Source organism: Oncorhynchus mykiss, chromosome 6 (assembly GCF_057628025.1).
Source record: "Oncorhynchus mykiss isolate SJ-2025 chromosome 6, ASM5762802v1, whole genome shotgun sequence".
NCBI classification, from domain to species: Eukaryota; Metazoa; Chordata; class Actinopteri; order Salmoniformes; family Salmonidae; genus Oncorhynchus; species Oncorhynchus mykiss.
In genome coordinates this window covers 42,987,274-43,013,620 of record NC_143027.1, presented here as the reverse complement: position 1 = coordinate 43,013,620, position 26,347 = coordinate 42,987,274, and the positions used below count along the sequence as shown (strand labels likewise).

The following is a 26,347-nucleotide window of genomic DNA, read 5'->3' as shown; positions in this document are numbered from 1 at the left end:
CAGAGAGAAATGATCACTCAAACACTTCTAATGGTGGGGTTGCTCACCCTTTGTCACCACAGGAAAGGGGAAAAACACAGTTAATAATACATTTTATTATGCATAGCACTTTTCAAAACACTACAGACTATTACATACACCAATAGACAGGACAAGTAAAAACACAAGACAACACCAGATCATAAAAGCCACAGTCTGTAGTTTAATGTCCCTGGTGCTTGCTTGCTGCTTTGTTGAGGTGAGTCTGTTTCCACCTCTCTCTGGTCCATCGGCCCTGGTTCTGAACCACCTCGTGCAGCAAGTCAATATAGGCGTATTCATTATCCAGTAGCAGGTTGTCGTCACTGGGGGAGACACCACTAGGGGGAGCTCCACTACTCTCTCTGCTCCTGACTGCTCTCTTTGGCACCCCCTTTCTGTTTGATTTGCCTTCACTCTGTACAGCCCTGTTTATAATTTGTGTGGGTTTGTTATCCAATTCTTCAGGATTTTCTTGACCAGGATTGGTCTCAGTCTGGGTCAGGACATTACTAGACAGACCTGGTCGACACTTCCCTGACAGGGTCTCGCTTATCTCAATAAGAGGTTCTGGATCATACTCTGGAGAGGATGTCTCTAAGTCTGGTGGCGTGCTGCAGTTCTCCTCAGCATTGACCTCACCCATCACCCCTTCTGGGGGTGAAGACTCCAGAACACTGACAGAAACATCAGCTGAACGATTATCTGTGTCATCTTTAAACTCTTGCTCAAGGTCAGGTGATTGGTTCTCGGTTTCCCCGGGGTCAGGTGACTGGATCTGTTCGAACTCTTGGTCAGGTGATTGGTTCTCTGTTTCACCTTCGACCTCTTGGCCAGGGTCATTCTCAGGGAAGACACAGAGCCCCTCTCTCTGTATGGCAAAGTGGGTCTGCCACTGAGCTGAGGTGGGGGGCCAAGTGGAAATCCTTGTCATGACTTTCTGTGGACTTGGACCTTTGTGGCGTTCAATGTTTGGTTCGGCCGGGTCAGCACCGATGGTCAGGTACGGTATGGTCTCCGAATCCTGGGATACACATATTATGTTTTGGCCGCCATCTTGCAGATTCACAGTTCCATCATCATCTCTCTCATCTCTGTCCTTTTCCTGACTCACTTCACCCTTAATATCATCTTTTCCTGTCAGGTTTCTATCTACCCCCTGGGACTCATTATCTCCTGGCTCTTTGCTGTTCTCTTCCTCGGAGTTCTTCATCTCTTTTAACGGGCTCTCTCTCACACTTTCCGTCCTGTATAGTTCTCGCTCAGTCTCCACCACCACCCTGTGTGCTTCTCTCTCTGCTCTGCAGAACTGGGACGTGGAGAGGACAGCATCAGCAGACTTGGCTCTGACTCCAGATCTGTAAGTCCTTGCAGCAAGCTCTGGATCCCAGTCAGACATTGAAGAAGCCACCTGTCGGTGGAGGGTGGTGGTGGAACTGTCTGGCTGCTCTGCGGCTTCCTCCTCCCGTTTTGTCTCCAGACTGGGCTTCACCTGTTTGGTCTCACGTTTCCTCCTCCAGACTACAGCCAGGGCACAGACCCCACAGATCAGGATACACAGCACCACTGGAAGACAAGACAAGCTAGAGTTAGTGAAGATTATGTTCACACTTGATTCTGTTGTGTTATATGAATGGACCACAATACAGTGCCTTGCGAAAGTATTCGGCCCCCTTGAACTTTGCGACCTTTTGCCACATTTCAGGCTTCAAACAAAGATATAAAACTGTATTTTTTTGTGAAGAATCAACAACAAGTGGGACACAATCATGAAGTGGAACGACATTTATTGGATATTTCAAACATTTTTAACAAATCAAAAACTGAAAAATTGGGCGTGCAAAATTATTCAGCCCCCTTAAGTTAATACTTTGTAGCGCCACCTTTTGCTGCGATTACAGCTGTAAGTCGCTTGGGGTATGTCTCTATCAGTTTTGCACATCGAGAGACTGACATTTTTTCCCATTCCTCCTTGCAAAACAGCTCGAGCTCAGTGAGGTTGGATGGAGAGCATTTGTGAACAGCAGTTTTCAGTTCTTTCCACAGATTCTCGATTGGATTCAGGTCTGGACTTTGACGTGGCCATTCTAACACCTGGATATGTTTATTTTTGAACCATTCCATTGTAGATTTTGCTTTATGTTTTGGATCATTGTCTTGTTGGAAGACAAATCTCCGTCCCAGTCTCAGGTCTTTTGCAGACTCCATCAGGTTTTCTTCCAGAATGGTCCTGTATTTGGCTCCATCCATCTTACCATCAATTTTAACCATCTTCCCTGTCCCTGCTGAAGAAAAGCAGGCCCAAACCATGATGCTGCCACCACCATGTTTGACAGTGGGGATGGTGTGTTCAGCTGTGTTGCTTTTACGCCAAACATAACGTTTTGCATTGTTGCCAAAAAGTTCAATTTTGGTTTCATCTGACCAGAGCACCTTCTTCCACATGTTTGGTGTGTCTCCCAGGTGGCTTGTGGCAAACTTTAAACAACACTTTTTATGGATATCTTTAAGAAATGGCTTTCTTCTTGCCACTCTTCCATAAAGGCCAGATTTGTGCAATATACGACTGATTGTTGTCCTATGGACAGAGTCTCCCACCTCAGCTGTAGATCTCTGCAGTTCATCCAGAGTGATCATGGGCCTCTTGGCTGCATCTCTGATCAGTCTTCTCCTTGTATGAGCTGAAAGTTTAGAGGGACGGCCAGGTCTTGGTAGATTTGCAGTGGTCTGATACTCCTTCCATTTCAATATTATCGCTTGCACAGTGCTCCTTGGGATGTCTAAAGCTTGGGAAATATGTTTGTATCCAAATCCGGCTTTAAACTTCTTCACAACAGTATCTCGGACCTGCCTGGTGTGTTCCTTGTTCTTCATGATGATCTCTGCGCTTTTAACGGACCTCTGAGACTATCACAGTGCAGGTGCATTTATACGGAGACTTGATTACACACAGGTGGATTGTATTTATCATCATTAGTCATTTAGGTCAACATTGGATCATTCAGAGATCCTCACTGAACTTCTGGAGAGAGTTTGCTGCACTGAAAGTAAAGGGGCTGAATAATTTTGCACGGCCAATTTTTCAGTTTTTGATTTGTTAAAAAAGTTTGAAATATCCAATAAATGTCGTTCCACTTCATGATTGTTGTTGATTCTTCACAAAAAAATACAGTTTTATATCTTTATGTTTGAAGCCTGAAATGTGGCAAAAGGTCGCAAAGTTCAAGGGGGCCGAATACTTTCGCAAGACACTGTACATATTTTGCCTGATAGCATAATAGTGTAAATTGTTTGTTATGAGATCCGACTAAAACCAGTCTTAACATACTGTACCATAGATATGTATAGGCAATACTATTGTGTTCTATCGGATTTCTTTGTAGTGTACACTGTACAGCATTGCTCCGGAACCTACCGATCACTGCTATGAGTGTGGAGACAGTGATGGACATGGCTGGGGGCTGTATGTGGGTATCCTCCTGAGGCTGTGGGTTAGATATCAAACACTTGGACACGTTCCACACAGGCTGGCCTCTCAGGGCTGAAGGGCTGACACACGTCACTTCCATCTCCCTCTCCAGCAGAGAGGCATTCTGCAGACCTGGATACACAATAGTGACATCTAGAACATAATGTGTGTGGGTTGTGTGTGGTAGTCATTGTGTGGGTGGCTCAAGCCTAATTAATTCGTTTCACTCATTACAATTTTCATAGCATTTGTAGTTTAAAAAAAAACAAAAAACGAATTAATTGAAGCTTTTTGCAATAAAAAATACTAAATATGATCACTTTACAGCATTGCAGTACTTATACCACACCATAACCCCGACCTACAAATTACTAGAAAACACTACCTCTGAGGAAGATGACAAAGTCCTCCACTCCACAGGAGCAGTCCCAGGGGTTGCCATCCAGCCTGATCTGTGTGGAGGGGGAGAATGGGAGCAGATCCTGGGGGTTAACCCTGGTCAGCCTGTTACCTGACAGATCCAAGTAGGCCAGACTGGTCAGGGCGCTAAAACAGCCAGGGCTGATGGTCTTGATCATATTCCTGGCCAAGTTGAGACTAGTTAGGCCAGTGAGTCCACTGAAACTACCTGTATTGATAAGACAGTACACCATTGTCAGCTTCAGGAACTTCTTTACTAAGATAAAACAGGATATCATACATGGTGCATTATGGGTAATGTCATCATGCTACATTACCAGGACTGATGGTTACGATCCTATTACCAGACAGGTCCAAACTGGCCAGATGGGACTGGGTGCTAAAACTACCAGGAGCAATGCTCTGGATCATATTCCTGGTCAGGTTTAGGCTAATTAGACCAGTTAACCCACTAAGCATGGAGTCCTCTACAACCTCAATATGGTTCTGAATTAGGGTGAGGTTTTGGAGGATGGCTGGTTGGCTGAACCAGGCTGGGTTGAGCTGAGAGATGTTGTTGTGGTCCAGGCTGAGGGTTTTGAGGTCACGGAAGAACCAGAGAGCTCTGGATGCAATGTTGGTGATACCAGCGTTGTTAATGGTGAGGCGGGTGACTGAGGCCAGGTTGTCACTACTGAACACAGTACGGTTGATTGCTCCAACATTACTTACAAAGAGCACCAGAGAGGCCAGGCCAACAGGGTAACCTGAGGTAATAAAAATACAAGTGTGTAGTGGCGTTAAGTCTTGTTCATAGGTATTTGATAGAATGTTGATCAGAGAGTAGATTGACCCAAATATGCAATATCAAAATGCCATAGATGAGAGCCAAAAGATCCATGTTATTGTTTAGTTCTATGATCAAATAGCTTTGGAGGACTTACTTTGTGGGATCTCTTGACAGATGTAAATCTGTACCTCCTGAGCACAAATGTTGGCACGCACCGAGACCAGAACCCCACACAGCATCATCACAGAAAGGCCAGCAGCAGACACTGTGGGATATGCAAGAGTAAGGGAACCTCAGCTCATAGCATACCTTCAATACAAATACACGGCTGTGACAACCATCAAAACAAGGAATAAGAACTCACCGTTCATGATGAATTCAAAGTGGCCTCAAATGCCAGGCATCTGGTTTGCTTCTGTAATAGTTTGTCAGACACAGAACGGAGTTAGAACTAGTCTCTCAGATGGGACCTGCAAGTCACAGATAATCTTGTGACAAAATACGTGACACTGAGCCACCTGCTGAGAATAAAGTCTGTTGCCATGGCAGGCCTATGTATGTCTGTAGATGTTTACCATGGTTATGAGTCCTGCTGCAAGCGAAGCATGCCGGGCACCGTTGTTCCAGTTGGGTGGTGGGAGACAGTTAACACCAGGGAGGCTTGGAGGATAGCAGCACATCTCACTAACACCCTTGTAGGTTACTTGTGATCTGGGTTTAACTTCACTTATTAATCATTTTTGCTCAGCACCGGTGGAAAAAAAAACTTTAGATGTTCTTGATATTCAATTTAAGTGAAAGATGCCATCAATAACCCTAGGTAAAAAATTGTGGGAGTGCAAACAGGGCATGCAAAAATATATGTAAATGTGCAAATATGTATTGTAGGTGTCTGAATAGTCGTGAAACATGCACATGAATGCCAAACTATACATTGAACTGCTGGTGATGTAGGCTGAAACATGTATTTTAAGTCAAATGTATTCTAAACAATGTGAACAAAAAAATATGAAAATGTGTTTTATTAACTTGAAATTTTTATTCCGTTTCAGTGCGTTCGTTTAAAATAAATAGATGGTATGATCTGAAAGAAATAGTAAAATGAACAGGCATGGAAATTGCATACAGTAACAACAAATGGTCATCAATGCCTATACAATCTTTTAGTAAACATAAAAAACACAAACATTGAAAAGATCTATTAAAAAAATAAACCAAATGCAGCAAATTATAATCAAGTATTCTACGTATTTTTGGAGACAAGCCGTAGTAGTGAAGAAACGAGGACTTCTTAAATCGACTGCTCAGTGTTAAATCTTAGTGCTTTGTTTTAGTTCAGGAAGGGTAGTGTTTCTCTGTTGGGAGTGTACAGGAGTTGTTTAAAAAAAAAAACTTAACCATGTTCTGTTTGTTTGCAATACGTTTCAAATGTCCGTTTAAAGTCGAATTCCACTTTTTGTACTCAGTAAGTAAAGTGCACGTGCAACACTTATAGTTGTTCTTGAGGCCAACATATGGTATCTAATAATAAGCACTTGGACAGAGAAAAATGGAAAATGGTGGCAGTGTTTGTTGACACCTTTCAGGAATGTTCTTTAATGTTGGTTGGTCGGTAAATAAAATAGACCACAGTCCCACAGAGTAACCCATTATGAATATATTAAATAATGTCATTCAAACCGGTTCCAGCAGGACGCACGCACTCTTCAGAACAAGAGCATGCAGCTCTCTGGGGAAAGGGCTGCAGAAGGGGAGGGGAGGAAGCTGGGCGGGTAGCAGGGTTGGGGTCAATTCAGTTAATTTAGGAACGAAGCCAACATTTTAATTCCAATGGACTTGAAATGACAGTTTACTCCCTGAATTGAAATGGAATGGACCCCACCCCTGGTGGGTAGTCGATCACTCGTGGCATAGAAGGGAGGGGGGGGGGGGTACATTGCATGATAAAAGCCTTTGAAACGTGATCGTGAGTGGAGTGCACCTTTATACAGGACATAGTAGTGCCCAGTGAAGAGAAACACGACTAGCTCTAACTAGCTGACGTATGTCAGACAGATTCATGGATGATGAAACACACATAACATAAGCTCAATTGCTGTATAACCAACCACACTGCTCAATATAAAACAAAATAACACAAAAACAAACAAAAAATAAGCATCTTGACATTTTTCTACAGTACCAAAGCCTATTATTCATCGTCTTCACACCCTCGTTTTAGAGGGTTAAAAGGCGAGTAGTAAAACGACCGTCATAATCCTACACACCAGATAGACAGTGCTACAACAGGCTGATAACCATTTAAAAATCGGTTGAAGTTTGAATAAATAGACAGTTGACAGTACCACTATGACGCATGAAGAAGGCCAGCAGATGGTCTGGGAGGAGCCCAGGTAACAAACAGGAGATCAAAGCAGCACATTGGACAGAAAGATAACTGGAGAGGCAAGGTTGGCGATGCTTGTCTGGTAGATAAGGTCCAGTTTGTTCGACTGCAGATTGTTTTTTTGCAGCAGAACGGTCCTTTTAAGTCCTGAAGGGACAGAAGGTCCTTTCAGGTCAGATTTTGCAGTAGAGAGATTATGAACAACCCACCCCTTCCAACAAGAGCGAGAGGGGTGTTCGTAGGGTCATAACCAGTCCAATAAGAGCGATGGGGGGGGTAGTGTTGTATGGACTACTGCAGCTGAGCTCAACCATTCAGTGCCAAACCAATAAATACTTCAAGTAAAAAGAAACCCACCACATGAAAAAATGCCACATGCTTCTCTTAAGAGTCTTTAGAAAAATGAACCGAATGAATTGATCGATGGACACCCTGAACAGAATACATTGAGATCCAGACAAAGAGGACCCTCCATATTGGTTCATGCAGATGACAATCCCACTCGCAGGCCACCAGCACAGATGCATTCATCCATCCATCCATGCCCCCACATTAGTGTGAACTGAAGGGGCCACGTGTCTGCCCATACATGTGGCCTCTCCTTCAGCTTGATAGAGGGAGTTTATTGGCAGTGGACATCAATGCAGTTTATCCAGGAGAGCAGGGTGGAATGGAACCTAGGACAACCATGGAGTGGAATGGAACCCCAGAGTTCCAAGGGCCTCCACAGATTATTTCCCGCTCTTCTTTGGCACAGTGGTTCTCTTGGCCTGCCACAGGTGGTTGTGGATGGTGATGGCGTCTATGCTGACCGACACAGTCTTGGCGGGGATGACGGTGAACTGCTTGCGGTCCGAGCTGTACTTGTAGAGCTTGTCAATCATCTTCTTGCTGATGCTCTTTGGGCCCGTGCCAGTCAGCTTGAGGATCTCCTCCGTGTCTGGGAAGAAGGAGTAGACTCCCCGGAACTGGCAGCCCCCGTCCCTGAACAGGATCATCAGGTGGTGGGCCTCAACCTTCTCCAGCTCCTGGGATGAGATGGGGGGGGGGGGGGGGGGGGGGGGTTGTTAGTTTGTATGGCTGACAACTATCTTAAGAAGCAGTCTCACATTTGAAGCAATTTGACACTCCCAGGTACAGTGATGCCTGGATGTCCTCCTGGGAAGGGTCGGGAGTTTTCCCTTCCTGGCCACCTGATTGACCCGCAAAAACTCTAGACTAAAGTTTTAGTCGACGGTTTTAAATCAGTAAAACTCAGAGCACTTTAAAAACAGGACATCAGTGTGTGTTTAGGACAAGAACATGCTGTGCTACAGCTGGATAATATTGAGCTGAGCAGCACATTCTGGCCCACTAAATGTGACCTACATGTTACTGTGCTCATTTACACAACATGGGATTTGGCTGGACTAAATTACTGATAAATAGGACAGAAGAACTAAACTCTTGAGTTTCGTGGTTCACATCCCTACCTTGCAATTTGACTATGTTGTGACGAAGAGCCCACAAGGGGGGGAGAGAGGGGACGAAAAACAAAAATCCTTAAAGTACCACATTCCAGGTCAAAAGTTAGTTTGTATTAGACGGTACCCCTTTAAAGGCTATTATAAGAAAAATAAACTGCTCACCCTTTACGACTGAATGGCCTGTTTTTTGTATGTTGGGGGGGACTACTGTATGTACTTCATCCAAGAGATAGTTTTTATTGTATAAACACATACCATTCTGTGAACACTTATGAGGATATCTCAGGTTTATCTTGTGAAAATTATGAGATATGAGTTCCCATGTCACTCTATCCGACCATTAGAGACCGCCTTCCGCGAGTATCCCTATAAGTGAGAGGACTCACTAAACAGAAATTAGATCAGCTCTTTGTGAGGTGCGGCCACGCCTTAGAGGCAATGATCCATCTCCTCGAGAACCTAACGCAACTTTGACTTGCACAATCCAACTCTGACAGAGGTTGGCCATCTCCTGAGAGGAACTTGGCTGGACACACTCTGCTCACTCACAACGAACCGCTGAGTTTCTCTCTCTCCCAATGAGGACCCAAACATTCTACTGCCCCCAAACATTCTACTGCCCCCGAGTGCCTTAAACGTTCTCTCTTTGGACCGAATGGAATTGAGGACTGAGAAAGAAAGAGCTCCGACGAGGGAAGAAGCTTCTTCGCCTGCAAATGAACCACTGACCTTTTTCCTGTTTCTTCTCGGTCATAACAGAAATCCAACTGAACCAGGTGACACTCAGCTAAAAATACATGGAAATACATTGTATTTAATTTCCCTTTGGGTGACGCTGTGTGTGTAAACGTGGCAGTGATTGATTATTGTAAGACTGTTAGTCTGAATTAATAACTAATACTGTGCTAGCGCTGCCCACAGCAGGTGTTAACCTGTAACTGGGCCGGTATACCCCTGATTGGGGAGCCTATAGTTTCACGGCTGTGAAACTTTACTGATGTAGCCGCTTTCACTTCTCCTGTTTTCACAAATGACAAAATGTCCAATTCTCCAAAGTCCTGTTCAAGTGTTATCACATCTGCCTGTGAGTACATAAGCCTGAAACGAAGCTTTAGTTTCCCACTTCAGTGATTGTACTGCATTCCCTTTGTATCTTGTGTCTATTAAGACAACTGTACCAACATTCATTTTCAATCCATTTGAGTCTAGCAATACAACTTTGACGTATATCTGTTGCATTGAAGTCCCTAAGGAGCTATTAGATTCTTGAAGTCAGATGACCGTTCAGAATGAAAATATAGTCAATTGACTGTTGATTATGACTACTGTCGGTATAGGATTACAATGGTATAACCGTTAATAACTACTGATAGTGTTAATTCAAGGGGTCTTTATAGCAAAACCCTTAAATGGTGCCCCTCAGATGAATTTGGATAGGATAACCAAATTAATTCAAATTAGATCAATTATTTCAGTAATTTAATCAGTAAATTATCTTGAATATCCATATCCATCGTAACAGTGAAATGATGGCTCAACTGTGTGCGCGTGACCATTTGCTCTGGAGTGCACGTTAATAGCATTTCACAGTTAGGTAAAGCTTTACCTCTAGGAGGGTGTTCTTCTGGGGTTCATTGACCTTGCCAGCCAGGCAGCAGTGAGAGATAGCGTTGAAGATGATGGGCTTATTGGACTTGGAACTGGGCTCCTTGAACAGCTTGGGACCTGAGGGACACAGTGGAACGACAAGTCTTAGCATTAAATGCTAACATTAATAGAGACGAGGAGAACGTGAGCAGAGCAATGGTTTTATGGGAACATTGTAGGGGTGTTACGGGAATAGTATTGGAACATTATGGGAAAGACTGTTTCCCAGTATGACAAGAGACTGACTTTCATGTGTACTGACCAGTGTATTCTGCCATGGAGTTGATTGAAGATGCAGTGGAGCCGTTGTCCCAGTCTCTCTCAGTGTTTCGACTGGCGTTTCGACTCAGGCCTGGGAAAGACTCAGACTCACCACTGGCAACGGAAAGCAGAGCACACGGATGACGATCAAAAAAAAAAGAAGAAGTTTAAAAATGGCACACAAGAGGTAGTAAACACTGACATCAATTACACCTAAAACAAAATTCTTACACAAGCACCCAGCTACATATTTTGGGGCACTTACCGTTGGGATCCTGCTCCTCCAGAGTTAACGCTGTCTGCCTCAGTGGTGGCTGCGGAGGCCAGGGACAAACTGGAGCCTGACTGGGCACTGCTCAGGTTGTCAGCTACCGAGCACCAAAATATAGATTCCATCTTAGTATAGCGAACTCTTCCTATTACACTCCTATCCCCACACAGAAACGCATGACTGCAAAATCAGCAATATTTTCTCAAAGGGAATTGGGAGACATGAAACTGACCTGGACCAAGGATGTCAACCAATCCTGGTTCCAGAGAACCACAGTGTTAACAGAGTTTTTTTCCTCCCAGCGTAGCTGAATGAGATGTATTAGTGCAGGACTGGAACAAAAGTCTGCACACACTGTAGTCCTCTGGGACAGGAGTTATTAACCCCTGGCCAAGTAAGATGAACAAATGTGTGGTGGTTATTACGTGTAGATGAAGAGCACTTGGAAGAGAAGGTGTCGCTGGATGACTCCTCTCTGCTGAACGCAGACTTGGGTCTGTGAGTCTGGTGACTGGGTTTCTTAGGCTTGGTCTTGGGGGTCTTGGGCTTGGCTGGGCTGCCAAGGCCCTGCTCCTCCATCAGCTCCTGCTGCTTCCTCCTCAGGTACTGCTCCTTGATCAGCTCCCTACGGGCCTTCTCCTCCTCCTTCCTCATCCGGTCCTCCTCCGCCTTCCGCCTAGGGGGAGAGACAGACCACAGGCTCAACAACTGCAGAATTTGAAAAGACTTAACACGGAAGAGGACAGAGGGACAATACTGCCATTTGTGTTTTTCTATGAATTAACATTTCAAATCAAATGTTATCACCTTACCGTGAAATGCTTACTTAAAAGCCCTTAACCAGCAAAGTAAGTAAAAAATAAAATAACAATAACGAGGCTATATACATGGGTCAATGTGCAGGGGTACAGGTTAGTCGAGGTAATTTGTACATGTAGGTAGGGGGTCAACGTAAATAGTCCAGGTGGCCATTTGATTAATTGTTCAGCAGTCTTATGGCTTTGGGGGTAGAAGCTGATAAGGAGCCTTTTGGACCTAGACCTGGTGCTCCGGTACCGCTCGCCTTGTGGTAGCAGAGAGAACAGTCTATGACTTGGGTGACTGGAGTCTGACAATTTTTGGGGCCTTCCTCTGACACTGCCTAGTATATAGGTCCTGGATGGCAGAAAGCTTGGCCCCAGGCATGTACTGAGCCGTACGCACTACATTTGAGGTGTAAAGAGCAAATACACAGGTGTGCAAAACTTGTGACTATACCGGTAACACATGCTATTGTGGGAGAGCTTTGGTGGTTTTTAAGCTAGTGCTTAAAACAGTCTTATCCTACCTGAGCATTATGACTTATCTAGCAGACAGTTTTGATTTGGTTGTAAAGACGTCATGTTTGTTACCTGGACTCTTCCCGCTTCTGTTCAGTCTCTGCCTCCAGCTGTAGTTTGCGTAACCGGGCATCCTCGGCCTTCTTCTGCTGCCTTACGAGAAACGCTGCCCTCTTCTTAGCCAGCTCATCCTCCGCCTTCTGTTCATCCTGTGGCACAATACAACACACTTACTAGTAGCATTTTACTCAATGACATTCAATAAAACTTGATTTACGCCACAAACAATTGCCTGTGTCTCCTCCCTCGTCTCTTGCTTTATTTATTCAGTAAAAATGTAGAATTTTATATTATTCCTTCCCGGAAAATGTTGTACTATAAAAATGATGTAATACCTTTCCCTGTCCTAGACATTCGACCACTCAAAAGATGAGAATAGGCCCTATATCTTGTCCACTTTATGACACACACACACACACAGTTAGCCGGTAATTGCCGGCTTTTGGCCAATAAAGAAAATAAAATTGTAGCCTGGCCGGGAGAAAAACAATCTCCCAATTAGGCTACCTATCATACACTGTGATTTCGTGCTACAGCACCATTCCTTACGTGCACCTTCTGCTGAGAGAAAGAACTAGTGAGAGGAGCCTTGGCCCACAATAATTTAGCAACAAAAAAATGTGGGAAATCTGCTCCCAAGAGCCATACTGTATGTGATCATGTCTCATGTAATTCAAGATATTAAATAATTTTCAAATACAATCTATTTTTAGGCTTCGTTATGGTCAATTTGCAGCTTACAAATTATTATAATTGCCCCCTGACCATCCGCTCGGACAATTAAAAAAATTATAATAATCGGTCCGCGGCTGAATCCAGTTGCCTACTGCTATTGTGAAGATGGAGGCCTTTTTCATTGAAGTAAAATGAAAGCTGGGAAAAAAAAGAAAAAAGTTTGCCTTTAGTGAAAATGCCTGTTGTAGTGGACAAAGATGAGAAGAACGTTAGCACAACCAAATGCAGGCTACTGTGTGCAAATCGCTCTTAAGGTAGAATGCAATTTTGGAACATTTATTTTCGTAATTACAAGGATTAAAGCAACAACTAAAAAATCCCATGACAGAAACGTACGTCAATCTCAGATCGATTGTTAACCTCCCCTTTCATGTAAGAAAGGCATGACCATCATGCCTTTAGGGAAAGAGGACCATTTTTTAAAACAGCAAGTTTGTCAATTCCTCCCGGAGATCATTTTTTTTGCAGAACTGAGAAGCTCAGTTCTGGTGACTTAAAAAAATACATTCTACTCCAAAATGAATTTAAATAAAATTACACTGACACCATCTAAAATATAATTTCCACCACCAGCAATGTGCCCAATAACATATCAGTCAAAAGTATTTTAGAAAGGTCCAGTGCAGTCAAAATACATTGTTTCCTGTGATTTGTATCATATTGTACAACAGCTGATGAAACGAGCACTGTAAAATAGTTCAGCTATTTTTGTCAATTTTAATGGAAAACTATTACAAGGTACTTAAATTGTTACCCATTAATTATTTGATATTGAGATAAAACAGCTGCATTGGAAATGTAAAATGATTTTTACATATTGGACCATGTAGATAACGGCAGGTAGCCTAATGGTTTAGAGCGTTGGGCCAGTAACCAAATCCCCGAGCTGACAAGGTAAAAATCTGTCGTTCTGCCCCTGAAAAAAGGCAGTTAACCCACTGTTCTAGGCTGTCATTGTAAATAAGAATTTGTTCTTAACTGACTTTCCTAGTTAAATAAAGGTTAAATGAAATAATAACCTAAATTAAATAATAACCTATGAATGGTCTATATTCATAGATGCGCAAATCGCAATTGCCTGTAGCCAAACTGATGCAACATATGGCTATACAATTTACTTGGACAAATCCCAGGATTCAGCCTATCTACATTTACCCCATTAGACACAACATCCTGATTGTTAATAATTATTTTATTATAAAAATATAAACAAAAAAATATATGTTTCTATAATGAAATTATGCCATCGCCCTTTTAAGACACCATGTCCCCATTAAGCGCTGTGTTGCGCAGCTGCGCCTAAACCATGCTTGAAAGTCCGGTAGTAAATGCATTTGTAAAACGATGCAACTCGCACAATTGAAGTAGAGAAATAAACGTGGAAGCAATGGAAAAATTGGGATCCCCTCTCTTGATGAATGAAGTAATTAGCCGCCTCCTGTACGTCTTTATCTCTATAGGAGACACAGTAGCCCATCTGACAAGGATAAAGAAATTAACGTTGGTGAAGTAGCATGCCGCCAGCATATCTCTATCGCTCTGGAACAAGGCCTAAGCTTTTCTTCCTTTATATATTTTAAATATTAATATCATACAGTGGACCGCTAAGCCTATAGGCCGCATGCCCTGATGCATTTAGTGCTCAAATCTCAGACAGTGAGGTGGACAATGATTATTTTAGAAAAGTAAAAAAACAATAGGCTATAGCGTTGTGCATTTCATACACATCGAAACACAGAAAAGCCTAGTGTTTTTGTCATTTGTTATAGGCTGTTTAAGGACACGTAAATATGGATAATTTGGCCAAGTAAGAGTTTTCATTCTCTCAGATCTGAACGCATATGGATGTCCGGTAAATTCCTCAAATGTCCAGAAAAACTGTACAGAAAACCACACACGCAAATTGTTCTGATAAAAAACCACACACACACACACACCTTGAAGAAGAATCCCAGGCCAGACTTCTGTTCTCCGTCTTCCCCATCCATGGTGCTGTTTTGACCACAGTCTCCCTCCATCTCCTCTGGGTCCTTCAGGTCTGACAGGTCCACCTCTATCAGGGGAGCTTTGCTCCACGACACCTCCTCCAAGGGGACGTTCTCCTTCCCAGAACTGTCCGAGGAATTCAGCTCCCCCTCCCTCAAGGTACTGGACAGGCACTCAAAGGACACTTCTGGGGTGACATTTACCGGGTCGATACGGGCCATTGTGCGCAGGTTAGCCTCATCGTTGAGCCTAAAGGTGGCGCTCCATCCAGGCTTGTCCTGCACACCAATTGTCTCTCCACCAACAGAGGGGGTTCTGGTGTCAGGGGGGTCTGCCCTGGGGGACCTGCCCCCGGGGAACTGCCTCAAGTGGGGTAGGGTCTCCAGGCTGTGGGTGGGAGTGATTGCCCTGCTGGAGGTAAGGCCCTGCCTCCCGTGCTCCTTGACCAGCTTCAGCTCAGACGGCTTCGACCTTGGGCCTCTGGCCGAGGTCAGTTTGGGGGGTTTCCTGGTTGGTGCGGTACCGGTGGTTGGTGCGCCGCTGCCCATCTCCACAAAGTGGGCGGCAGATTGGGCTTTTGGTTCAGAGCCGCTGGTCTTGTCGTTGGGAGGAGGGAGGCCGGGAGGGGACTGTACATTCTGTTTCATCAGCAGGTCCTGCTGGAGGGACAGCTGCATCATCTGCTGCTGGATGCTGCCGATGGCATCATTCAGCATCTCAATGGAGCGGTTACATTCGTTCAGGTCCAGTTCTTCGTCCAGCAGCAGACCGGTGCTACCGCTGCACTTCCTTTCCACCATCTCTAAGGCATCTGGGACTGGCGAGGTGGCAGACTCTGTCTCTTTGGCCCCTCTCAGTGCATCCAGGCACGAGTCATCTTTCGAGCTCCTCCCTTTGTCCCCGTTGAGTTCCTCTTTGGAGTTGTAGTCTGGTTTGAGTGGGTGGGGCAGGGTGTCGCTCTTGCCCTTCTTGACGATGTGCAGAAAGGCAGCCTTGCCCAGCTTCTGTCTATGTCTGGCTGACAGTACCTCCATCTTCTTCTTCTGGTGCTCGATGGCCTTCCTCTTCTCCTCCAGCTGCATGTGAAGCTGGACCAGCTCAGAAGCCAACAAGTTGGTGCCACCGTCCCCCCGCCCCCCCTGGGGCGAGGAGGGGCTCTGGTCCCTCTTCAGCCTCCAGGAGGTGGGCAGAGAGAGGGGCCCGCTGCACTCGGAGCCGTCTGGGGTGGTCCTTTGGGAGCTGGATGCGCTGGGTCGCAAGTCATGGTTGCTGCCAAAGCGCTGCTGGGCCTTGCGTTCAGCGAAGCTGGTCATGCGTATGCTGCCGCTGGCCAGGCTGCTGGCCTGGGAGTGGGTGCTGAGACAGGGGCTGGAGCGTCCACTACCACCATCATCCCCTTTATCCTTGTCCTCTTTCTCCTTCAGGTCCTCCTGCAGCTTGGCTGACTCTTCCTCCTCATCGAAGGCCTTCCTAGGCCTGGTTGGGTCCTTGGTGGTGAGAGCTTCATCCAGGTCCTCCTCATCAGCCTCGTCCAGGTCTGGCTCCAGGTCCTGACCAGGATTCTGGTTGTCACTGTCAGAGTGGAGGTAGAAGCCCCCAGGTGGCTCTCTGGAGGAGGGGTCCACACTACTGGTGACCAGGTTTTTACAGGCTCCTTGTCCCTGGGGTGGCCCAGCCAATGAAGCTTCAGCAGACACGGCAAACTCACCACTAGAAGTGGGAGTAGAGGTCCGATTTAGGCTGGTGGGGATTTTTCTCCTGGCCGACGCCGCGAGTCCAGGCACCCCCTCTACTCTCCGGATGGACCCCGCTCCCCACGATCGCCCCACCTCTCCACTCTCCTCCTCCTTATTCAGGCATACAGACTTCTCTTTTGCCGATTTCAACACAGCAGGCATTAGTGGTTCTAAGTAAAAGCTATCCTTGGGCCTGGCCCCAGCAGTTGGCTGCGTCGCCTCGCCCTGACTGGGGAGAGCTGTTGACGCTTCAGTCCTCATCACCGACACAAGCTGCTCCTCCTCCTCCTCCATGTTGACGTTTCCCAGCAGGCCGTGGCCGTTGACTCGGCGGGGTGCAGGGCTGACTGGGGCGCGGCCTACCTGGGCGGGTCCGATCAGGGTGTGGCCCTGGGGGGTGAGACCCTGGTGTTTGGGGGTGAGGTTGGCTACGTTAGAGGCCAGGCTGTCTTTACTGATGGAGCGGGCCAGACTCACACTGTCCCCAGAGGCTATATCAGCGTCGCTGTCAGTGGCAGAGATACCAAACGTGTACGGGTTGAGCGTTGACATTGGCCTGGAGGGGGAAGAAAGAAAGAGTGAGACACCATACATCATGAATGTGATCAGCACAACATTAGAAACAAAGTTTGTAAAGGATAAGAAATCAGGTTATCTGGAGTTAAACAAAATAATCAAAATCGGAGATCCCCCGATTCTGATAAACATATGTATTATTAATTAAGAAAGGTGTTATTGTCATACTATACCTCTGTCTCTTGTCAGGCCAGGCCTGCACTGAACCTCGTGGCTGTCTGTTCTCCAAGGAGTTGGAGCGGTTTCTAATTCCTAGACACACACAGACAAAACATTGACCATACAGCTACCTATAATACACAATAGAAAAGGTATCTGATATTGAAATGTGCGCTGTAGTATTATTCCACTACAACACAAAGCTACACAACTAGAGAAAACCATCAGTATAACCAAAGTATAAATGTAATTTCTAAAATGTGCCTATGGATGGTTTTGGATTGTCTTCTATGGTAAATGGTAACTGTGGTGTTGTGTAGTGTGATGCCCTCACCTGATCCATCCTCTCCCTGTTGCTGCTTCTGTTGTCTCTGCCTCAGAGGGAGGAGTGGGTGGGAGGTGCTGAAGGCTGCAGCAGGACCTCCTTTAGTACTGTGAATCACACGCACACAAACCATTTCGATTACCTACCTAGTCAGTCTTTGGATGTTGTCTGCTGCTGTACTGCTAAAATTATATTTTTGCAGGATTACAGTGCATTCGGAAAGTATTTAGACCTATTGACATTTTCCACATTTTGTTTTGTTAGACTTATTCTAAATTTGATTTAACACATTTTTCCCCTCATCAATTTACACACAATACCCCATAATGATACATCGAAGTATTCAGACCCTTTGCTATGAGACTCGAAATTGAGCTCAGGTGCATCCTGTTTCCATTGATCATCCTTGAGATGTTTCTACAACGTAATTGGAGTCCACCTGTGGTAAATTCAATTGATTTGACATGATTTAGAGCTGGCCGCCTGGCCAAACTGAGCAATCGGGGGAGAAGGGCCTTGGTCAGGGAGGTGACCAAGAACCCGATGGTCACTCTGACAGAGCTCCAGAGTTCTTCTTTGGAGATGGGAGAATCTTCCAGAAGGACAACCATCTCCTCAGCACTCCACCAATCAGGCGCTTATGGTAGAGTGGCCAGACGGAAGCCAATAAATGGAGCAAAGTACAGAGAGATCCTTAATGAAAACCTTCTCCAGAGCGCTCGGGGTCTCAGACTGGGGTGAAGATTCACCTTCCAACAGGACAACGACCCGAAGCACACAGCCAAGACAACGCAGGCGTGGGACAAGTGTCTGAATGTCCTTGAGAGACCCAGCCAGAGCCTGGCCTTGAACCCGATCTAATGTCTCTGGAGAGACCTGAAAATATCTGCGCATGCAGTGATGCTCCCCATCCAACCTGACAAAGCTTGAGAGGATCTGCAGAGAGGAATGGGAAACTCCCCAAATACAGGTGTGCTTGTAGCGTCACCCAAGAATACTCAAGGCTGTAATCGCTGACAAAGGTGCTTCAACAAAGTACTGAGTAAAGGGTCTGAATACTTATGTAAATGTGATTTCAGTTTATTTGTAATTATTTGCAAACATTTCTAAACCTGTCTTTTGCTTTGTTATTATGGGGTATTGTGATTGAGGGAAAAAACAATTTAGAATAAGGCTGTAATGTAACAATGTGGAAAAAGTCAAGGGGTCTGAATACTTTCCAAAGGCACTGTATATCCTTTCCTAGACTATGTGAATTCATTGAGGTCTTATGTGATTCATTCAGGTCTTAAGTACACGGACAGTTTAAGGGATTAGCCCCTCTTACACCTTCGGTAAAGCAGATTGACCCACATTTCCTAGAACATTATCGGTTTAGCTGTCTCTTATTGCTCGCATTTTTAAAGGTCCAATGTTTTATCTCAATATAAAATCTCAATATAAAATCATTTCTGGGTAACAATTAAGTACCTTACTGTGATTGTTTTCAATTAAAATGGTCAAAAGATGTCTTAATAAAGGACAATTTCTTAGGCAAAAATGTTGCTAGGACTGTCTGGGGGTGGTCTGAGTGGGAAGGGGAAAACTTAAAATGAGCTGTTATTAGCAGAGAGGTTTGGAACTCTCTTATTGGTCTATTAACTAATTTACTGCATGGTGATGTCACCATGGATAACCACAACTCCATCCCACCAAAACAGGCTGAAATTTCAGGTTCCCTTTTCAAACAGTTCTTCTTACACTAAAAGTAAACAGACATCAGGAAGAGACACCCTATAACCACTCACCTCTCCACACAGATAATCAACCCATCAGTCAGTTGACTCTAGTCTTTGATAATCTGACCTACTGTCCCTTTAATCCTAATCTTTTACCCTCCCACAGTTCAACCAACAAACACGATACACAATGTTCACGCAATATGTTTTCTTCAACGCTGGAATGATTGTGGAACATAAATTAACTAATATCGATAAACACAGTGGAGAAAGTGAGGGCAAAAATTAGAAGGGCCAGCAAATGCATGTGAAAGGTGAGAGGAAACAATGTCATATTTTCCAAAATTGCTATATGGGAAACACAGGTTGATGAAATATGAAATGAGAAGGGTGGAGAGAGAGGAAGGAGAGACTTACAGAGGGTCAGAGTCTTCAGCAGGGTGCAGGAAGTACCTGTTGGAGACATCAGGGCTGCTCTGGGCAGAGACAGACAGAGAGGCCTCGGTGATGCCAGGGGTCACCTGGAAGCTACGCTTGGTGGCGTTGGAGATGGGCACTGAGGGGCGGGCACTCTTCGGCTGAGCCATGGCTCGGGCTGTTGTGAGGGGAGAGGCATCAATCAAAACAGCGGTGGGTTGGTAAGGAGTTGAGAATATTATAAATTGTCTCATTGAAACTGCAGCTGCTTATTTTCATTCCCAGTCAAGTTCTGTCTAAATGTATTATGTTAAGATCAGCTAAATCTGCAAGTCAACGTACATAACAGACTATTGAAAATTCCAAGGGGATTACCTACAAATGTGCAATGAAAAGTTATGGGAATTACAGTAATACATTTTTTTTTAAAGACCATTGACACTTCAGTTTAACCAAATCATTTTCTAGAAGTAAGAAACCATTAATACTGTTCTTCCTCATCTTACATCTTGATCCACCCATTTGTAACTACCCTCCCTGCGCATACAAATACAACATACTGCACAGTACATCACTATACCTCAACTAGGCTTTGGCGGTACACCGTATACTGGGGTATTTTGAAATACCAATGGTTTGATTCTCAATATCATAGAGATAGATAAGATAGATAGATATAGGATTTGGGGCCCCCTGAAGCTTAAGGGGTGCGTGCTACGCCACTGATTAAAAATATAGGTTCACCACTTAAGATGTGCCAAATAAATGATCTCAAGCTCATTGCTCCAGCTATGCGTTTGGTTTGCTAACTTGCTAGCTAGGTAGCTCCCTTGCACGATCAAGCATATTGGTTACAGCAGACACACCCACCCAATCCCCAACTGAACCAGATGCAGAGCAGATGATGCTCACCATCTTTGAACTCCTCAGTCCTGGGTTGGACAAACTCTGGCTTGACTGTCTCAAACCACCAGAAGAACTCCGCAATGAACACCATCACATTGTGCTGTAGGGAGAGAATAGGGACCATGTTAGACAACAGACCTATAGCCTAATGCCCTGGCAGCTAGCTATCCGTGGCTAGCTTAGCCTCGCACAATGACCTTGCCTTTCTCCCATGAGAGATTAGGTACTGTCGCCCTAACAACCAATATTTTGTGGGCTAGCAGAGTACTGTTGTGAGTATGTTATCAAATCCCAGAAGTAGTTTGGTACATGCAACAGCTCATAAATGCTAAGATATGGAATATTTACCTTGAGCACCAGTGGAGAGTAGAGCATATCTTCTATTGTTAGGTAAAAGCTCTTGTTGAGATACTCGTTGGCAAACTCCTTGAGCAGCTGGATGTTATACAGACTGTCAGCTATGGAGGTCACCTCCTTCAGGCATATATCTGATAGGAGACAGACAGGTCAAAAGGTCAGGATGGAGCTGAAAGACCTGCTGCTTAGATATCACATAGAAGGAGCACAGGATTACAGTAAGATAACACCAGTTTGCCGTGGTCTATTTCAATTTTAAATCAGATGAAAGACATTCGTGATTTCTTAGTTCAATCAAGGCCTTCTAACTAGGCCTAACCAGGGAAACAAATTGCATAGGCTTCCTCTTCCCATCAAAGTCATTCAACATATCTAATGATTAGCCTAAGTTTGTTGAGTGGGATGGCGTCCATGTCCTACCGTCAAGCTTCATGAGGTTGGGGCAGTAGTAGTGGACCACGGTGAGGAGCGCGGCTCCATCACACACATCCCTCATCAGGTCCTCCAGTAGGGGGAAGAAGGGCAACTGGCGCCCTGACGTGTGCTCCCTGCGGTACCGTACCTGACCACCAGGGGGAGGGAGAGAGTCAGCCCATCTCTATGGCTTAAGCCCCTCTGAGTTATTATAGTCCTACCATACAGCCTAGGGCTTATTCAGTGGATGGCAATGTTTATAAGGTTGCAGATAGGAATGTAATGACAAAAGGCAGACGGTTCCCTATTGAATAAAACAGAATCATGTCCGGTCTAGACAATGCATTTCTATCGGAATTCATTCAGTGGCACTCCCTGAATAAGCCCCAATCTGTCTGTGTGAGGGTGGAGATGGGTGGAGTGGTCCTTCATAGAGCAGTGACATGGTATCCATTGTTGGTCTGCCACCAACCCTCAAAAACCTCTCTGTGAATGCAGTGTGAATCCCCACAGTCTCTGTGAATCCCCACAGTCAAACCAGGCCACTAGTATACAGAAGAGGGTCACATGAGAATCACTGGCCCACTTCTGTTGGCTAACTGTGTGGTGTAAAAAATAAAAAATAAACTGAACTAGCCTATTGTATTCATCAATGCTCTAGTCTACTGGCCAGGACTAGCTGAACAGCCTGAACCACATTAACTTAATGATTAATCAAACTAAACTCCAACCATCAACCAAATACAAGGACTACAGAATTAATTTGTGATAAGAGATACTAAATGGATCTCAATCCATAGGCCTCCCAGTCTAATCACAACTTGGCCACAGTAGTAGCAAATAAAATAACCCATCCTGCAATCTGAATATACAAATCTTAAATTATTCCAAGTGTAACTACCATAAAAACAACACACTAATCTTTAATTGGGAAGTAGCTCATTCTACATGGGTAGGCCTCACTAGAGTGACAAGTCAGAGAAAAAGATCAACTAGAAGGTTCCAGATCTCTAGGGAGGCAGGGACATCTACAGTAAGGAGGACTGCTGCAGGTGTACTACCACTGTGGAGAGCTCCAGCTCCTCTGGCTCCAGCATGCAGTGGGCCAGGGAGTGCATGAAATCAGACTGAGTCGCACAGACAGCAGAGTGTACAAAGGAGACCGCGGGCAGAGCAGAGAGACACCGTGAGAGGCCAGGGAGAGACCACATGGGTACAGCAGACAGAGAGAGCATAGGAGGGGTGGGCATGGTAAAGGTTGTGGGCACAGGTGGAAATGGCATCAATATCTCAGCGCATGAGCAAAGGAAAACAAGGGCTGAGCGATGGATACATGGCTCTCGCTCACTCAAGACACTTACACATTTTCTGTTTTTCCACACTCACTCACACACACACACATCTTTCTCTCTTGTCCACACGCCATGACTCCACAGTTTGCAGCAGCTTGAAATGAAAGGCAAAAAACATTGTTCACCCAAAATATACATTGTCACCAAATATCCAAAACCACCAGACTAGACAAGTGTGTGACATTCTCAACTAAAAAATGGAATAACCAAAAACACCAGCCTTCTCCCACTGGCTGGCTGACTCACTGGCTACAAGCAGCACAGAAAGGGCTTGGATGAGCCATGGTGGTGTGGTGCGTGTGCACATAGACACAGAACTATGCGTGCAAAAGGGAGGAGAGGGGGGACTATTAGCAGCCAACTTACAGGTACTAGTTTCCAATACCATTTGGAGGGAGACTATCCAAGTAGCAGGAGAGAGGGGAGGGGGGAGGAGGGAGGAGACAGACAGGAAGAATAGGAGCAGAAAGGTCAAAGGTCAGACAGGATTGGATCTGCTTCTGGGTTAAGGGTTAAGAGAACAGAGGTCAATCAGGGTTCAACCCCAAATGGTAGTAGACAAAGAGCTATGTTGACTTGAACCAGGTCTTTCTTGAAAAATAGATATGGTCGATGAGACTAACCTGCAAAAATACAAATAAATTGGTTTTACAACAGCAATTATTCTTGGAATGTGTCCTGGATGTATAGACTGCAGTATAGAGACGGAAGATGCATCAAGAGCAGCAAGCTCCATGGGAGCCATTTTGGCTCTAGCGCTTCAGTTTCCTTGTCTATCTATGGTAGTGCCATGAGAGCGCTGTGCTGCTCCAGCCTTACCTTCTGGTGATTGGGAGACTCCAGCGGGTGATGCTTGACTTTAAGCTCTCTCTCTGTGATCTCCCTCATCTTCAGGTTCACCTGCAACAAAAGCAACATCCACTCTTAGTTCTTAAAGTGCTATTTTCTGAATGTCTCTTGCTGATAGACAACTAAAATAAGAACCTGTACATTAAAACACACAGACACCTCCACTCTTGTAATATTGTGTGTGTGGTAAATACATGTTTGTGTATTCCCCACCATACCTTGTTGATCCAGAATACCATGGCGTCCTCCAGGTCAAAGGGCAGCTCCTTGGAGGCGCTGAAGGTGGAGAAGCGTTTAACGCAGGCCACCACCTTCTCTATGCTGATCATCTCCACCGTGTAGGCCATCATCAGGGCATCAACCATCGGCATGTGGGCACTCTGGAGGAAGGAAACGATGGCACAGATTAGATCAGAAAACACACACGCTGTGTAAAGGTAGGTCATCGTAGGGGCATGTGGGAACTCTGGTAGATGGAGTGGGAGCGAGGGATACATAGGTGTAGGTTGGTTCCGAAAACACCATGTTATTGATCAATCATGGGATAGGTCAGTTCAGAAAACAGTAGGGTATTGATCAATCATGGGATAGGTCAGTTCAGAAAACAGTAGGGTATTGATCAATCATGGGTATGTTGGCATTGTGTGGGGGCAGGTTCGAGCCAGAACAACAATCACGTCACGCCAAAATCGGGGCATCGACTTTGGGCACAGGGCACTCAGTGTGTGGAACCACATAGTAACCAAAAACATGTTAAATAAAAATCTATTTTATATTTCAGATTCTTCAAAGTAGCCACCATTTGCCTTGATGACAGCTTTACACACATTTTACATTCAATCAACCAGCTTCACCTGGATTGCTTTTCCAATAGTCTTGAAGGAATTCCCACATATGCTGAGCACTTGTTTTTCCTTCACTCTGCAGTCCAACTCATCCCAAACCATCTCAATTGGATTGAGGTCAGGTGATTGTGGAGGCCAGATCATCTGATGCAGCACTCCATCACTCTCCTTCTTGGTCAAATAGCCCTTACACAGCCCGGGAGGTGTGCTGGGTCATTGTCCTGTTGAAAAACAAATCCCACTAACGCTATCAAATCTTGTTTTGGCTATCACTGCAGAATGCTGTGGTAGCCATGTTGTTTAAGTGTGTCTTGAATTCTAAATGAATCACTGACAGTGACACCAGCAAAACACCCCCACACCATCACACCTCCTACATGCTTCACGGTGGGAAACGCACATGCAGAGTAGGTGAAAGGATGATCTCTGTGTCTCAAAGACACGGCGGTTAGAACCAAAAATCTCAAATTTGGACACATTTCACCGGTCTAATGTCCATTGCACTTCTTATTGGTGTCCTTTAGTAGTACGTGTAATTTAGTAGTTGTAGGTCTTCACTATTATTCTACAATGTAAAAAAGAAAATAAAAAAACTCTGGAATGAGTAGGTGTCCAAACTTTTGACTGGTACTGTAAGCATTCAGACCCTTTACTCAGTACTTTGTTGAAGCACCTTTGGCAGAGATTACAGCCTCGAGTCTTCTTGGGTATGATGCTACAAGCTTGGCACACCTGTATTTGGGGAGTTTCTCCCATTCCTCTCTGCAGATCCTCTCAAGCTCTCAAGTTGGATGGGGAGCGTCGCTGCACAGCTATTTTCAAGTCTCTCCAGAGATGTTCAGGCTCTGGCTGAGCCACTCAAGGACATTCAGAGACTTGTACCGAAGTCATGCCTGCGTTACCATGGCTGTGTGCTTGAGGTCATTGTCCTGTTGGAAGGTAAACCATCGCCCCTGTCTGAGGTCCTAAGTGCTCTGGTGTAGGTTATCATCAAGGATCTCTGTACTTTGCTCTGTTCATCTTTCCCTCGATCCTGACTAGTCACCATAGGGACGGTATAGGCCAGGTGATGAGCAGTACCTGGTTTCCTCCAGGCATGACGCTTGTCTTTCAGGCCAAAGAGTTCCATCTTGGTTTCATCAGACCCGAGAATAATGTTTCTCATGGTCAGAGTCCTTTAGGTGCCTTTTGGCAAACTCCAAGCGGGCTGTCATGTGCCTTTTACTGAAGGAGTGGCTTCCGTCTGGCCACTCTACCATAAAAGCCTGATTGGTGGAGTGCTGCAGAGATGGTTGTCCTTCTGGAAAGTTCTCCCCATCTCCACAAAGGAACTCTGTCAGTGACCATCGGGTTCTTGGGCCATTCTCCCCGGATTGCTCAGTTTTGCCGGACGGCCAGCTCTTGGAAGAGTCTTGGTGGTTATTCTAGATTTTTTTTGTCGTTCAGTTTATTATTATTTTGTTTGTTGTGTAGTACATTTGTTTTTATTTTCTTTATTCATTTTTTTTCCTGTGAAGCACATTGTGTTGCATTCCATGTCTGAAATGTGCTCTATAAATAAAATGTGATTTTATTTAACAATATGGAGCGTGGCACTCGGTAATGTTTTGTATTTGCCCCAAACAACACTGTATTCCGAACAAAAAGTGCAGTACTACTTTAGTGCCTTGTTGCAAAAAGAATATATGTTTTGGAATATTTCTGTACAGGTTTCCTTCTTTTCCCTGTCAATCAGTTAAGTATTTTGGAGTAACTACAATGTTATTGATTCATCCTCAGGACCCTGTATATAAACATAAAAAAACATTGAGTCAAATAATAATACTAGCAAAAACAGCATAGCCTAACTGTCATGTGCTAGTGTTAGGAGACAATGAATACGCCAG

At 44.9% G+C, this 26,347-nt stretch overlaps 2 protein-coding genes across 6 annotated transcripts in view; both read right to left on the bottom strand.

The window, feature by feature from the left end:
• Window positions 1-80: 80 nt before the first annotated feature.
• On the bottom strand, window positions 81-5,376 carry LOC110525996 (uncharacterized). 2 transcript variants are annotated; one of them, XM_021606561.3, is made up of 7 exons: window positions 5,252-5,376; window positions 5,041-5,091; window positions 4,831-4,941; window positions 4,225-4,653; window positions 3,873-4,115; window positions 3,434-3,619; window positions 81-1,584 (listed from the first exon to the last, which is right to left on the bottom strand). In XM_021606561.3, the coding sequence occupies exons 2-7, from the start codon at window positions 5,045-5,047 to the stop codon at window positions 203-205; spliced, it is 2,358 nt and encodes a 785-aa protein (XP_021462236.1). In that variant the 5' UTR covers window positions 5,048-5,091; window positions 5,252-5,376; the 3' UTR covers window positions 81-202. The 2 variants fall into 2 exon arrangements, with proteins under 2 accessions (XP_021462236.1, XP_090094093.1); XM_090237967.1 differs by lacking the exon at window positions 5,252-5,376 and having other exon boundaries at window positions 5,041-5,165.
• Window positions 5,377-5,695: 319 nt separating this feature from the next.
• The window catches only part of camsap1b (calmodulin regulated spectrin associated protein 1b), a 39,986-nt gene continuing 19,334 nt past the window's right edge, over window positions 5,696-26,347 (bottom strand). Inside the window, exons 4-19 of one of the 4 annotated variants that reach the window (XM_036980147.2) lie at window positions 23,835-23,996; window positions 23,587-23,667; window positions 23,134-23,166; window positions 21,422-21,563; window positions 20,993-21,132; window positions 20,651-20,744; window positions 19,739-19,916; window positions 17,613-17,710; window positions 17,293-17,371; window positions 14,759-17,099; window positions 12,099-12,235; window positions 11,133-11,383; window positions 10,702-10,804; window positions 10,438-10,550; window positions 10,135-10,253; window positions 5,696-8,090 (exon numbers count right to left, since the gene is read on the bottom strand). In XM_036980147.2, coding sequence (XP_036836042.2) covers window positions 7,794-8,090; window positions 10,135-10,253; window positions 10,438-10,550; window positions 10,702-10,804; window positions 11,133-11,383; window positions 12,099-12,235; window positions 14,759-17,099; window positions 17,293-17,371; window positions 17,613-17,710; window positions 19,739-19,916; window positions 20,651-20,744; window positions 20,993-21,132; window positions 21,422-21,563; window positions 23,134-23,166; window positions 23,587-23,667; window positions 23,835-23,996 — 4,368 coding nt within the window. In that variant the 3' untranslated portion in view covers window positions 5,696-7,793. The remainder of the gene's footprint in view (window positions 8,091-10,134; window positions 10,254-10,437; window positions 10,551-10,701; window positions 10,805-11,132; window positions 11,384-12,098; window positions 12,236-14,758; window positions 17,100-17,292; window positions 17,372-17,612; window positions 17,711-19,738; window positions 19,917-20,650; window positions 20,745-20,992; window positions 21,133-21,421; window positions 21,564-23,133; window positions 23,167-23,586; window positions 23,668-23,834; window positions 23,997-26,347) is intronic. The other 3 variants (XM_036980149.2, XM_036980148.2, XM_090237964.1) reach the window with 3 other exon arrangements.